The 16,118-nt window shown below is 35.9% G+C and overlaps 1 gene segment (V, D, J or C); it reads left to right on the top strand.

Annotated features, from left to right (window-relative positions):
• Positions 1–5,667: 5,667 nt before the first annotated feature.
• On the top strand, positions 5,668–6,140 carry LOC131349622 (T cell receptor alpha variable 12-2-like; the record flags this gene model as incomplete). The annotated part of the segment is given in 2 exon segments: positions 5,668–5,707; positions 5,842–6,140. Coding segments are annotated over 2 exon segments (339 nt in total), but the record flags the coding sequence as incomplete, so codon positions are not given.
• Between the last annotated feature and the right edge of the window lie 9,978 nt (positions 6,141–16,118).

The raw sequence follows: 16,118 nt of genomic DNA on the forward strand, positions 1-16,118 counted from the left end.
GTGATGCAGTGTGAAAATGCAGAGTGTGGGTCTGACTTAAGTATTTCCTGTTGATTATTTAAAGGTTAAAAACATTATGTTCTCTTCTCTATGACAGGTGACTCCATGGCAGATTCAATAAAGCCACTTCTCCCTCATAAAGCTGTAGATGAAGGTGACAATGTTACTCTGTCCTGCACATATAAAAAAAGTGGTGGAATAGACTACCTGCACTGGTACAGACAATATCCAAAATCTAAACCTGAGTTCCTTCTTAATGTTGACCAAAAAGGAAATCTAATTTCCAGCACTCCCCCAAGAATGACTGCTAAAGTTAAAGATGAACAAGTGGATCTGATCATCTCCTCTGCTGCTGTATCAGACTCTGCTCTATACTACTGTGCTCTGAGGCCCACAGTGACAGGAAATCCAGCTGCACTGTACAAAAACCTTCACACAGTTTTGTTATATGGAAATCTATTATCTACTGATGATTTTGAATTTACATGCCATGTTTGGAGGAATTCTGTCTCTAATGTGATTTATAAAGAGTATATTTATAAATCACATTAGATTTTTGACACATGTATTATTAGGAGACAGTATGTTCATTCAGACACAAATCTATCAGTTGTGAGCCTCAGTGATTAATCTCTGCTCCTCTGCTGGTCTGATCATGGAGACAGTCTTGGATGCACATTACAGAGTATTGTGACTAGCTCTGTACCAAGCTGTTTCTCGTGTTTCTTTGTCTGATTGCTGTTGTGGTTTTGATCTCATTTTGTTTCATCGTTTTTCTGAGTCAGTATAGTGTTTTTCGGATTAGTTTGCATCGTGGTTCGTCTTTACGGTTCTCTGACCTTTCTTGCCTGTCGTTTTGCATTATATTAATAAACTGCACACGGATCCTACTCACCCGGTGTCTGGAGGTTTGTTACAGCCATGCAGCCCACAGAGACACAAAACTCAAACAGACTGTACAAAAGTCAAGCTTGATTTTTTACTCAGCAGGGGGAGATGTTTATCTGTTTCATTCAAATACAGGTTTCTTTCTTAATTCTCAAACTTTGCTGTTTATTTGCTTTAAATATCAACAATGATCCTCTTACATATGTTGTTAATACTTATTGGTTGAACAATCAGAGAAGAAATCTTTTAAAAATAAATGTTAATCTTTAATCAAAAATAATTATTTCTGCTAAGGTTCATGCTGTTATTCCCCTGATGCAATAAAAATGTAAAACAAAGTTAAATATCAATGTCTTTAAATAATTTAAATTGCTGAGTTTTAATGTAACACTAGTGAACTAAAGACTTCACTCTTCATTATTTGGCAGCTTATAAAATAGCACTTGATCCAGCACTGATATTAAGTGAAACACTTGAATTACCACAGACACTTAAAAGAGCATTGAGCTTAATACAAGACGCTTATAAATTGTATTAGGGATTTTATATTATTATAATTTTATGGGGGATTTTTAAAATTGTATCAGTCACTGCAGTGCCTCTGGTGTTTTGTTTAGACTCTAAGGGTGTACTATAAATGTGCTGAAGAATTTAATTTCACAATAAGAATTGTTTGATTAAAAAAGATTATTGAAGTAATGCATTACTTCAAGCCAAGTATATGCAAGTGTAATTAAGTAACAATACAGTAACACTTCATTAGTAATTATTAATGTGATATAATCAATTCTAATGAAATTAAATTAGTAATTATTATGTCCTTAGTAATAGATTGTCCTGTGTTCCACTTTACTATACTGTTCCAGATCATCATTAACTCTTGATTAACACCACAGGTATTATTAATATGTTCTGATTATGCAAAATCTTCTTGTTTTTAGACGGATCCTCTAATAAATACATTTGATGAATGCATATTTATTGTCCACATAATAAAGTGACAAGCAAAGCAACATTCATAAGTGGTTAATAACATTTGGAGTTTATACAAAGCTACATGATAATATTGTCTCTGCTAAGAAAAGTCATATTTTTAACTTGCATTATTTGAGATATAACCACAATACAATAAAGAGTATAGGAAGCCTTACAGTGTTGTATATATTTTTAGATTAGAAAATGTTTACTTTATAGAAATAGGAAGTGTAGTAAATAAATCATGTGTCATGTGCCACATTGATATTGAAGGGTAGTGACCCGAAACATGAGCAGTGTAACTGTTGAAGGATTTAAAGCCAGCAGACCTGATTAACATAGACCCAGTAGTTAAAACAAACACAGCCACATTTAAGACTAAAACACGGAAAAATAATGAATGTTATGTTGTGTTCAAAGGAGCAGAGCCCTGGACCCGAGTCACCCAGCGCACATACTAATACTACAGTGGGATTGGAAGAGAAATGAATGGAGAAAGATACAAAATGGGTTGAGATGAAATTACTGGTGTTTATTATTAGAGTGTAATCCAGTGTCATTCAGAGATGTTTGCGTGTGCAGCTGCACAAGGCAAATTATGTAAATGAACAAACATGTATGTAAGGTGGTTTATTATTCACACATTAATTCATAAGACTCACAGCATAGTTAAGGTTAGCTCTTTATTAGTTGGTGATTAGTACATGCCTTAACTCATGATTAGTTCAGATTTAAGTAAGTAATAATTCAGGTATTAGTTCATGATTATTCATGTACTGTTACTGTAAAGTGTTTCCATAAAAATAAAATGGATTGAACATGACAACTAAAATCATTCACACAAAATTTAGAAATCTTGATTTATCATGATACAAAAATATTTTTCTGACACTACAGTCATCAAGAATCATACAGACTATAAGGCAGAATGTGGCACAAATGGCTCCAAATGACAGCAGCAACAACAGAAGCTTTTTAAATTGTGATTTAATGTTTGTATAATAATTATTTCAATAATTACATGATTAAACTTTATTATAGTGATTATTAACTTTTATTATCAGTTCCTGCTTTTAGTTTAGCTTTTTGTGTTTGTTTAAAATAGATTTAGGACATGTTCCCCATGTGAGACTGAATGTAAAGCCAGAATGCTTCAGTAAGAATCAAGAATCTTTCAGTAACATTAGTGACACTGTCATGTGAGTGATGCTGTGGGGTGGAGCTTCATGAATCCTGATGATGTTAACATATCAGTGTACAGAAAGAACAGTTTCCTTCAGCTAAGATCATTCATCATGTTCACTGTTATATTCATGTGTCTGTGGCTTTCACTGGGTGAGTAAACATTTATATTATTGCAAAAATAATATGTTCTGAATCAAGGATGAACACGTGTTTTAGCAAAATGTGAGTATGATTTGTTTAACACTTTATTATTCCTTATTATTTTAATAAACAATATACTCTCTTCTCTATGACAGGTGACTCCATGGCAGATTCAATAACACCACTTTCCACTCATAAAGTTGTAGATGAAGGTGATGATGTTACTCTGTCCTGCAAATATGAAAGTGCAACAAACAACTACCTGCAGTGGTACAGGCAATATCCAAAATCTAAACCTGAGTTCCTTCTTTATATTTATCAAAGTGGAAATCCAAAATCCGAACCTCCCCCAAGAATGTCTGCTAACGTTCAAGATAAACAAGTGGATCTGATCATCTCCTCTGCTGCTGTATCAGACTCTGCTCTATACTACTGTGCTCTGCAGCCCACAGTGACAGGAAATCCAGCTGCACTGTACAAAAACTTTCACACAGTTTTGTTATATTGAAAGCTGTTCTACTGATTATGAATTATTCTGAATTTATATGCCAATTTTCGGAAATTCACCACTCTTACTTTGAATGAGCTACATACCATTTTTCACAGTATTGTCAAGATCAGCAGATGTTTTTCGTAACCTCACTGAAATACCTCAGAAAGTGGTTGTTATACTGTGCTATGAAGAAATAATTAAAAAATTATGACATAAAAAAATATTAATGTATAATTGTTACATTCGTAGAGAAGGCAAAAACTAAGGGTGAATGCAAGAACAACAATAAGATTAAGATATCCAGCGGTCTGGATTATAGTGACAACCATGCATCCAGGGCAACATAGAAACTATAGTCTTAACAAGGAGAGATAACACATGGACAGTGTCAAAGGAATGAATATAGCAAAAATATACTACACTAGGCTTCAATTATTATAGCGAACCTAACTCAAAACATCAAACAAAAACTAGATAATGACACTAGACTAAACGAACAAGAAACACTGTACATTCAAAAAATATCTATGGTGGAATGTAGGTGCACACACAGTCTTACATGTTCTTAAACCAATGGAGCTACTATATGTGTGGAAGAGAGTACAAGCAACAAACAAACAAACAAACATCAGACAACTGCTAACACTGAACCAAGGGTCTGAAACAGTGTGCCGCATTTTAAACTGGTAGCTCCACCTCTTTTGGTTTTTAGGGGGGTCTTGCCCACTCACTGGTTAAGTTTGTCACCCAGTTAATGGTGATTGCCACAGGGTCCCATCTACAGGAGGATGGCTAGAGACAGACATGCAGAAAAAAGCTAAAAATGGGGAAATAAAGCAATGTTATGTTATGTTTGCACACACATGCAAGCACAGCATCACACAGCACACATGCATTCTCCACATATTCCAACTTAGGAAGTTAGGGTCAGCCATGATATAGCACCCCTGGAGCAGTGAGGGTTAAGGGCCTTTGCTCAGGAGACCAACAGTGGCAGTGCTTGAATCCCAATCTGGCACTCCACAGTGGTGGTTAATGGCCCATGTGTAAATAGACACTCTGAGCTTTGTAGTTTTGGATTTTAATTTAAATTCTAGTTTTTCATAAGTGTTTCTATTTTTACCGAACCTACTAGAGGCAATATATTACTAGAAAAGTTCCAAAAAAAGTTACTGTTATGGTTAGACCCGAACAGTAAGAAAGGGTCCATAGAGTGAACATAGTCTGTAGTTTGTAGCTCCTGTGTTCCATATAAATACACTACAAAAGACAATGCATTAGGGAACTTAAGTGCTTTATCATTTATCCATTTATCCACTGGATAATCTCTCCTACTGAATAAATTTAGAAATTAATTTTGTTCTACATTAAAATCATCTATTGAATGAAATTTAATTGTAAAATGTAAAATTAAAATGTAATTGAATGAAAATATTCAGATAACAGTGCTACTTTCCACAAGGGGGCAGAATAAAGCAATAAACCCAGGCACTAATAAACATGTGCTGCTGTCACTCTGTAACCATGTCTCTTTCAGGAAATGTTCAAGAAACTGAACAGTGTAGATTTTAATTTTCTACCCAATTAATTCATTTTTACATTAAAGATAAAGCTTTCAGATAAAAGCAATAAATGAACACATTTAAGTGTTTAAGTGTGATGATCATGATTGATTAATTGACTGATTTGATTGTTTGTCTAGTCCACTTGATATTGGACTAACAGTAATGTGGAACCAAAAGGAGTTTGAGACATATATAATATATAAATATGTAAAATCTTATTATTAGATGAATGATAAATGTCTTGTTCCACATGTGAGACTGAATGTAATGTCAGGATGCAGTAAGTCAAGAATCTGTCAGTAAAACTGGTCACACTGTCATATGATGCTGAGGGGTGGAGCTTCATGAACCTCTGAAATGTTAATATAATAAAGTACAGAAAGACCTCAGAATATTGTCATTTTACTAACACCATTCATCATGTTCACTGTTATATTCATGTGTCTGTGGCTTTCATTAGGTAAGTTATCATTGACCTTCTCAGAAAGGAAGTGTTACATTAATGATTAATTAGCCTGTGTGATGTTAAGAAAAAGTATAATATGAGTTATATAACTGAAAAATAAAAATATTATGTTCTCTTCTCTATGACAGGTGACTCCATGGCAGATCCAATAGAGCCATGTTTCCCTCATAAAGTTGTAGATGAAGGTGATGATGTTACTCTGTCCTGCAGCTACAAAGACTTCAGTGGTGCAGTAAATAACCTGCAATGGTACAAACAACATCCAAAATCTAAACCTGAGTTCCTTTTTTTCATCACTCGAAATGGAGATAAAACTGACCCTATGCCACCACGTCTGTCTGCTGAAGTTGATGATAAAACTAAACAAGTGGATCTGATCATCTCCTCTGCTGCTGTATCAGACTCTGCTCTATACTACTGTGCTCTGCAGCCCACAGTGACAGGAAATCCAGCTGCACTGTACAAAAACACTGGCACAGTTTTATTATATTGATGGCAAATCTACTGTAAATCTATGAATAACTTATACAAATATAAGGTTAAGATTTTTACATGCTTACTAGTTACAAATAGTTTTGGAATTGAACTAAAAAAATCAGCTAATACTCTAGTATAGATACTGATCTCATACCTCATACACAGCAAAATGCTAGAAAAATCAGGCAATTCTTAATTTTTAAAATACTTATACACTTCATTTAACCAGTTTATGGTCTTTAACATTTCAGTGACACATCATGTGAGAAAATTTATTAAATACATTTGGATTAAATGGCTGTAGATGGTACTTCTATTGATGTCAAAATGTGAAGTCTAATAATAGTTTGGTGTACAACATCTATTAAAGCATGGAAGTTATTACAAACACTCTTTTGTAGTTTTAATCTCATAGATTTTTATGTTTAGCTTGATCTTAATTATAGCTGTTAATAAGTGCCTGAGTAATTCTCAGCTTTCTAAAGATTCCCTGGTTATGTGCATAACCAAGGGACTAATGAACAGTAACCTATTTATTTTGGGTATGCACTCCCTTCCAAAATTCAGGGCTTTTGAGAAAGGATTTAAACTGTTTCTTTTCAAAGACCAAGAAAATTATATGTTCAAATTCAGGGTGCAAAATTTGCCAAAAGAGATGTAGGGAGAGTTGATCAATAAAATATAAACAAATGCCTTCCTTTTACAAACTGAAATGTGGCAGAGTGTCTTCAAACATTTTACCTCTGTGATTAATCATACCATGTGATGTATGATCCCATAGACAGACTGTACAAATCATACTGTATAGCTTTCCCCACTTTCCATTCATCATTCTAAATAAATAAGCAAGAAACGAGAAGTGTTATTGTGGTACTATTTAACTAAATGTAGTTATTTAACTGAATACACAATAAGAAAGATAATTAGCCTGATAATTAAACATATCCACTCACTGACTTTATTTGACACAACCACAAATATAGGTCTACTGTACCTATAAAATCTCACATTTTACAAATTAATGTAAGGCTGCTCTGAATGGCATCTTCAATCTATTCATAAATATAAACCTATGTCCAATTTTACATATTTTACAGACAATATCTTTAAAAAAGCAGTTAGTGAAACTTAGTAACTTGCTTTAGTACTTCCTTCTACACCATATGTGCATAATTAAAGGGTTAACAGTAAATAACTTATCTGTGCCATCATTAATGTCACACATATTGAATTAAATATGATACACACTGCATCACCACTGCAAAAAAATGCACCAACACTGCAAACTACCATCATTAACACTGTACTTACACTACAGAACACTGTATCAATGTCATTAAGACTGTACCTCTTCACCAAAAATGCACTACACTACATTAACACTGCAGTAAAACTGCACTTGCATTGCAGAACATCGTCAGACAGAACACAGAAGTGCGATAATGGATGCACCACGTTTTGCTGAATGAATGAATGCTGCTGAATCTGTGACCGAACTTCATGGATTAAGGGATGATCATGGGATGTAACATCCGGTCAATGGATGTACACATGGAATAATCGTGATACTCATGGACTTGTTCAAGTTTTTTTTCCTTCCTGGATTAAATTGATACTTCTCTCAATCTGAGATGGCGAGCCACCCTTAGGAGATCGACTCCGATCTAACAAGCTGATTCCACTAGGATCATCGATGAAACCCCTTTCAAGTGGAAGTTCACAAGTTATTTTTTTTTTGTTGAGGATCACTTATGGGTAGGACTAAATTCAACCTTGCACTACATTCAAGTGAACTTTACACGAGCTTCATTAAGGTCTTTGTGAAACACAGAGGATACTGAACTTTCCAAGGATCTCTAATAGAGACTGAGCACTTTCTTTAATGTTTTTTTTTGTTCTTGTTATTCACGAACGTTGTGAGTTTGTATGGTTCATGTTATTTTTCTGAACTTGGGATTCCTTATTCTGAATCACTGTGAAAAAAAAAAGTTATATATTTCATGTTGGGTAAATCTGGTATCAGATAAAACCTAAAATTAATATCCTCCTTTAATAGAACATAGACCTACAACCAAACAAATAGAAACAAAATTAAAAGGGGACTAAAACAGAACTAAACTGAGTAGCAATATATTAAAAAAATAAAACTCCAAAGTAGATAAACTAATAATTGGCCTCCCCTAAAAGACATAAAACAGGTGGACACTAGAATTGAAACTCATTCAAATACAATAGTTTTTTCTTTTCTTCTCTTTTATTGTTTATACATATGTACAGTTGGGTTTTTTTTTGCCTGTTTATAGTTTCATATTAGTTAATACAAAGCTCAATTTCTCTAACATTGTGTGGTCCCTTTTACTTAACTACATTTGTCCCTCCTCACAGAACCTAGTAACTGGTCCATCATTGCATTATTACCAACGGGTGCTCTTTGTGTAGTCTGAGTGGGGCACCTGTTACAAATTACATGTGTATCATTACATAACTGAATTCCACAATAGGTTCATTCATTAATCTCCAGTAAAGACTTTATCCTGATCAGGGTCACGGTGGCTCCAGAATCTATCATGGACACACTAGGCACAAGGAGGAAACACACCATATCACAGGAGTGGAAAAAGTACTGAGAATCAAGCACATGGACACTAACACACATCATGAAGCCTTGTACATTGTTACTCTTTGTGTACGCCTATTTTATGCTGGCTACTGGAACCATTGCTAGTCTACTTAACTTGTAACCAGTTAATTTTGGCCGAGTTTGTGAACACTGCAAGACTTTTGTCAAAGTTAGATGGTGTTTATACCTTCTGAGACAAATAAGACTCATTTTTCAAGTACTTGTTTACTTCAGCATCGTGAAACATTTTATTTGGGGGTGTTAGGGAGGCTCATTATCAGGGTAGATACTGCAGTCTGTCTTCATTGTGTAGCATGTAGCAGTACAGAATAATTTTAATTAATTTGAATATATGATTGAATGCTGTACAGACACAATCATACACAATATGTAGGCAATTATTGAAGAGGTTTTTATTCTACTGAACTGTTAACTGTCGCTAAATTTATCAAAAATCAGCCTTAACAGATTTAAACATGACATAAAATATATTATGAACATTCACTGCTTTTTTCAGTCAATTAATTTAAACAATAGATTTATTACATATGATACCAGAACTGACATGACTATGAGTAAAAGTGGGTGGAGCTAGATGTGGTAAGATACAGTTTAGAAAGTTTCACAGAGATCCTGCCATTTATACCTACTGCAAGAGAGACACAACAGTCATGTTACTCTTCTTTATTTTCATAGTTGTTAAAAACATTGGTAAGTCATTTATATTATACACAAACTTTAGATGAATGTTGGAGATTTGAGTTGAGTTGACCTAAACATGATGATTCAGTTGTGAAAAAAAAATTGTTTATGTTGTTGTAATGTTTTACAGCAGGTGCTGTTGACAGCAGCATTACACCAGAACAAACCATCATATCTTCAAGTGAAGGCAGCAACATCACACTGACCTGCACATATGATGACTCAGCTAGAAATCTCCACTGGTATCGACAAAAACCTCAATCAGAACCAGAGTTTCTTCTGCTAATTTTTGAATCCACAAAAAGTGTCACTAAATCTGAACATGACCCACGACTATCCACCAAAGTTCGTAAAAAGGACAAGAAAATAGATCTGGAGATCTTTCCTGCTGCAGTATCAGACTCTGCACTGTACTACTGCACCATGGAGCCCACAGTGACACAAAACTCAAACACCCTGTACAAAAAGTCAAGCTGCATGTTTTCCTCAGCAGGGGGAGATGTTTACCTGTTTCATTTAAGTACAGATTTCTGTCTTAGTTCTCAGACTTCACTGTTTATTGGTTGAACAACCAGACAAGATATCAGTTTAAAAGAAATGTTAATCTTTAATCAAAAATAATTATTTCATGCTGTTATTCCCTCGATGTAATAACAGTGTTAAACAAAGTTCAACATGCATTCAAATAATTTAAGATACTGAGTTTTAATGTAACACTAGTGAACTAAAGACTTCACTCTTCGTTATTTAGCAGTTTATAAAATAGCACTTGATCCAGCACTGATATTAGCCAGTCAGCTTTCTTAGGCAGCTGTGTGCTCCTTCTGTCTGTTAGTGTTGGTGTTACATGTTATTTGTGATCAGTCAAGAGCTGACAGCACAAGTTAGCAAGTTCATTAAAACACAAGGCCATGTTGAACAGAAAAGACTTCTCTGCTCTAAACCCTTTGAGCAGACAGAAAGATATTCAGCCAAAAATATCTTGCTAAATTACAGAATGGAAGAAATGGTTGCTCCACTCCAGACTCTCACTGTGCTGCCACATGTTATATATATATATATATATATATATATATATATATATATATATATATATATAGTAATTGGTTAGTTTAGTTATAGTAATTGGTTAGTTTCTCTCTTGTGGTGATTGTCATGTATTTTGGAGGTGATGCAAAACTGCACACAAACTGACAGTGACCTGAACTCATCATCAAACTGGGGACCCTGAAGCTGTGATGCAGCAACACTACCTGCTGTGTCACTGTGCTATCACACTGTTAAAATCCTTCTGCTTAATGTGTTTTCTTGTAGTGTGGTGTTGTGTCATTGTTATAATAAAGAAAGATTTCTACCCTCATGGTACAATTCCATATTGACTGATAACAAGTGCACTAAAGACAAGGCTCAGGTCAATCCTCATAGCAGAATTCCACAATGCCAGTGGACTCATGATCCTCTCTGTTCTGACTGGAGTAATTACACTGCAGATGAAGGGCATTTTATTGTCTAAGTGTAGTAACTTCACATATATAATAGTTAAACTAATCAGTGATATCCCGGTTTTCATCAAGAAAAATCTCAACAGATTGAGATCATCTCCAAAACTAAGGATTATCTTATTATCATCAAACCAATTCCTCATATTTTCAAACAAGTAACTAGAAACATCTTATTCATTAGTGCATTGTTGTCTTCTGCTCTTCTGCAGTGTTCAGTGTGAGAAAGAATCATTTCGTAAAAGTATGTTGGTTTAAAATATTATGTTGTGATTAATGATCAAGCATGTTTATAAGGTAATTTACATTAGTCATCACTGTATTGCATTTCATTCCTGCCACAATGCCAAATACAAAGTTTTTATTATTTATAAAACGTATCAAAAATTAAAAGGTCATCTTAAAATAATTTTTAATTGATTCCAACCTAATGGAATTGAAATATTTTTTTTTTTATTTTTTATATGCAAACTAATGTCGTATCTTGCTAATAATTGTCTTTTGTTGTCATAAATTTTCCAGTAACTCAATTAAATGATTATCATCATTATCATTATCAATGATTATATTTAATGTTTGGGAAAAAAGAAAGAAAAAAGAAATGTTTGAAACATTCCAAATACAGCACTATGTTTGTGTTGTAAAATAAACATTGTTGTGGTCAGTAAATTGCCATAAATTCCCAGTGTATCAAATATGATACAAAAAAATTGTAATAGAATTGTAATAGGTATTGCTCCACATTTATCACCTTGAACTATATATAGCATCTAAGACCATTCACTCAGACCAGCAATGAGGAAATATGGAAATCTCCAGAACTAAGGAATAAGTTTTAGAAATAAGAATTAGACAATGCTTGGTCAATTCTGTTGTGATGGAATATATCTGTGTAATTTAACATGTTTAAAATGTTGTTGCTTCATTTTATGTGATGTGTGTACTTTAATTTGTTTGTATTAAAGCTTGACACAGGAAACAGACTTATTTATTAGTGCATCATTTGTTTTCTGCTCTTTTGCACAGTGTTCAGTGTAAAAAACTTTAACAATGCAAACAAGGAGACCATTTGCGTGCGGTGCTGCATGTGCCATTGTCACACCTTTATATACTTTTATTTAGGAATAAATATTTTACAATGATAGCATGTCTGATGCAATGGTTTGTGAAGTAACAGTGTTTTTGTTGTGTGTTGTACTGGTTACTCAGTTCACTGTCACTGATATTGTTAAGTGATGACCTGTAAAAAGTTTTGCTCCAACAGCATCACTTCCTGGGTGTGTCCTTCTAGAGACGTGTAAAGTTCAGCACATACAGCACTATTATACAGAATCCTCACAGAGCTGTGTTCAGAAATGGATCAACTATACAACTTACTGTACATAGTGAGATACATACCACTGATTCTCACTCTAGTTACAGGTAATCGTTGTTTTATTAACTAATACTCATGTCTTAAAGAATTAAAAAATAATACTTCATTATTGTTTTTATATTGTTTTTATATTTGTATTATATTTTTATAAATATTTTCATCTATACACAGACAGTTTTGCAGATAAAATCTGGCCGAAGGATGAAAACATTGCCATGAAAGAAAAAGACCCTATTACTCTGAGATGTTCATATGAATCAAGCAGTGATTATGTTTGGCTTTACTGGTACAGACAATATCCTAACAGCGCACCACAGTTTTTACTGTATAAAGGTGCGAGGTCAAGAGCTTCTGATGGTTACAACCCCTCTGGCTCTCGATTCAATGCAGAAACATCCCCAGACTCTACTGAACTTACTATCAAAGATCTGCAGATCTCAGATTCTGCACTCTATCACTGTGCTCTTAGAGTAGTAGCACAGTGATACAGAGTCACTGAGAGACTGTACAAAAACCTATATAATAATTCATTTGAAGTTCAACGTTTAATATCAAAGATACTTCCTTTACCAACTTATCAGTTAACCACAGACACAAAAGACATTTGTGGTAACATATGCAGCTGAATAAAGAGAAAATAATAAAGAGGCGCTGTGTCACTTGTTGCTGGTGTGTACTGTTTTATATTCATTGTACTTTGCTGGCCAGTTTTTCCCCATGATTTATTTAAATTAATTTTTATTTAGTTAAATGTATAAACACAAACTAGGACAAATGTCAAATGTTCTAATAAAACAATTTTGTACAACTTGTTTGTGGAAATATTGTCAACATTTCACAACATTCAGAAGTGTCTGAATCAAAAGGTGTAGTATAATCTAGTGAATAAGAATATATTTTTTAAGTTATCATAAAGTAACATTGCCAATCTTTCAGAAAATCACTCAGTGTGATGCAGTAATTGCAACTAAAAAATTACAACTAAAAACCCTGGCATCACTCTGCCCCCTGGTGAGACATATTCTGATCAACAGTGTCAGCTGCAGGAAGTGTGGAGCTCCACAGGCTATCACAGTAAACTCCACTCCTTCAGCTTTATCTTTCAGCAGATTACCATCTCTCGCCTACCAACACAATGGTGTATTCATATCCACACAATGTCACAGCCCATCTTCGAATGCGTGGTGAGGCCATTTGTGGCACTTCCCTCTGTTCATTGAACAATGAGATCAGTGGTTTGTGATCTGTGACAATGGAGAAATGTCTCCCGTACAAATGTGTGGAACTTTTTGACTCCAAAAATTATAGTGAGACCCTCCTTCTTTATTTGAGAATCATTTTTCTCAGCTGTATTCAGGGTACGTGACACAAACCCAATCGGGTGGTCTGTTCCATCCTCCATCCTGTATGAGAACACTGCCCCTAACCCATATGGGGACGCATCACAAGCCAAAATGAGTGGCTTATTGATGTCATAGTGCACTAATATAGCAGAAGACTGCAGAACACTGCAGAAGACTTTTTGAGTTTTTGAAAGCTTCTTGTTGCTCACAGTCGCAAGTCCAAGATGGTGGCACATGTGGATGCAGCGGCTCGGAGTTCCCTGACATACAGCAGCATTTTTATTTTATTTACTATTTTAAGTTTACTTTTCCAGGCACTCAGTCAGAGAATGATGGACGAGCTGTAGTGCACCCTCAGAGACCTTAATTCTATCCCCCCTGAGATTCTGCGCCCCAAAGAGCTCAGTGGAATGATTATCATCCCGCCCGTGAGGTGCCGGAGGCAGTTTAGAGACAGGAAAAAAAAGCTAGGCTACATGCTCATCCACACAGACCAACGCTGCCAAGTCTCTTTCTTACAAAATCCTGGTCACTCGTCAACAAGATGGATGAAATACGACTAAGGATTACTTCTCACTGCATGAACAGCTGCATGATGGTAATCACTGAGACTTGGCTGGATAGTGCTGTCCCCACCTGGATAGTGCTGGTAAGAACAAAGATGGAGGATTGTGTATATATGTTAACAATGACTGGTGTACATCTGCAGACATTATTAGCACACACTGCTCTCTTGATATAGAATATCTGGCTCTAAAATTCAGGCCATTCTACGTACCTAGAGAGTTTACTGATATTCTGGTCACAGCTGTTTACATCCCACCACAGGCTAATGCCAAGCTAGCCTTGGAGGAGCTGCATGAAGCTATTAACAGCCAGCTTAATGCTTATCCAGAAGGAGCTGTGATTATAGCAGGAGACTTTAATTATGCAGACCTAAAAACTGTGATGCCAAGACTGCACACCAATGTACACTTCCCAACCAGACAGCAGAGCATACTGGATCAAGTGTACACAAATATTCCATGAGCCTACAAAGCTGCACCATCTCCACACCTTGGCTCTTCAGATCACATCTTCATAAAGATGACTCCATCCTACAGACCTCTCATCTGCAGAACACAACCATCCTTCAAAATTGTCCAAGTATGGAGTCAGGAGTCTACTTCACAACTGCAGGACTGTTTTGAAAACATGGACTGGGAGTTGTTTGCAAAGAGTGGAGACCTGAAAGAATACAGCTCATCCGTTTTGGCCTTCTGCACCAACACCGTGCTAACCACCAAGACTATCAAGGTGTTCCCCAACCAGAAAACATGGCTTGAAAGGAATGTGCGTACTCTGCTGAAGGCGAGAGACACTGTCTACAGGTCAGAGGACAGACTGGCTAATAGTAATGCCCAGAGAGAGCTGAAAATAGGCATCAAAGAAGCCAAGCAGAGATATCAGCAGCGAATCGAGGGCCACTTCATAAACAACAATCCCCACAGCATGTGGACGGTTATCAAAGCCATAACTAACTATAAGAGTAGCACCCCACTGACCAGCGATGACACCACACTTCCTGACACCCTGAATGAGTTTTTGTGTGCTTTGATAATCAGACCAGCCAGAAGACAACACCACTGCCCAGAGATGAGCCAGCACTCGTCCTCGAGAACCATCAGATGAGATCCACGCTGAGAAAGATTAACATCACCAAAGCAGCAGGACCAAACAGAGTGCCAGGGTGCACACTGAAGTCATGTGCCGACCAGCTAGCAGGCGTGTTTACCAATATATTCAACCTGTCCCTGCAGCAGGCTGTAGTCCCCACATGTCTCAAATCCACCACCATCATCCCTGTGCCCAAGAAATAAGTCAGATGTCTCAATGACTATCGCCTCGTCGCCCTGAAACCAATTATCATGAAGTGCTTTGAGAGGCTGATTCTCCCCCACATCAAGGTCTGCATCCCTTTTGATTTGGACAGCCACCAGTTTGCCTACTGGGAGAACAGGTTAACAGAGGATGCAGTCACAACCGCACTTCTTCCTAAGAAAACTCAGAAAAGCCAAAGTACCATCTCAGCTCCTAGTAAATTTCCACAGGAGTACAATAGAGAGCATTCTTTGTTTGTAATCTCCACAAATGAGAATTGAACCATCTAGCTTTCTCACTGGCACAATAGGAGCTGCCCATTCTGAGAACTGTACTGGTTTTATAACCTTCTCATCTACCAGTTTCTGAAGGTCTGCCTCCACCAGGGGTTTGACAGCAAAAGTTATTCATCAAGGCTTATAGAATCATGGCTTGGCCTTTGGGTTAACATGAATCTTTGCTGTGTTGCCTCTAAGCTGTCCCAGCATTCCTCTCTAGAACATCTTCCAATTTCAGTGCTGGCATGGCT

Source organism: Hemibagrus wyckioides, unplaced genomic scaffold (assembly GCF_019097595.1).
Source record: "Hemibagrus wyckioides isolate EC202008001 unplaced genomic scaffold, SWU_Hwy_1.0 Contig1, whole genome shotgun sequence".
Lineage (NCBI taxonomy): Eukaryota > Metazoa > Chordata > Actinopteri > Siluriformes > Bagridae > Hemibagrus > Hemibagrus wyckioides.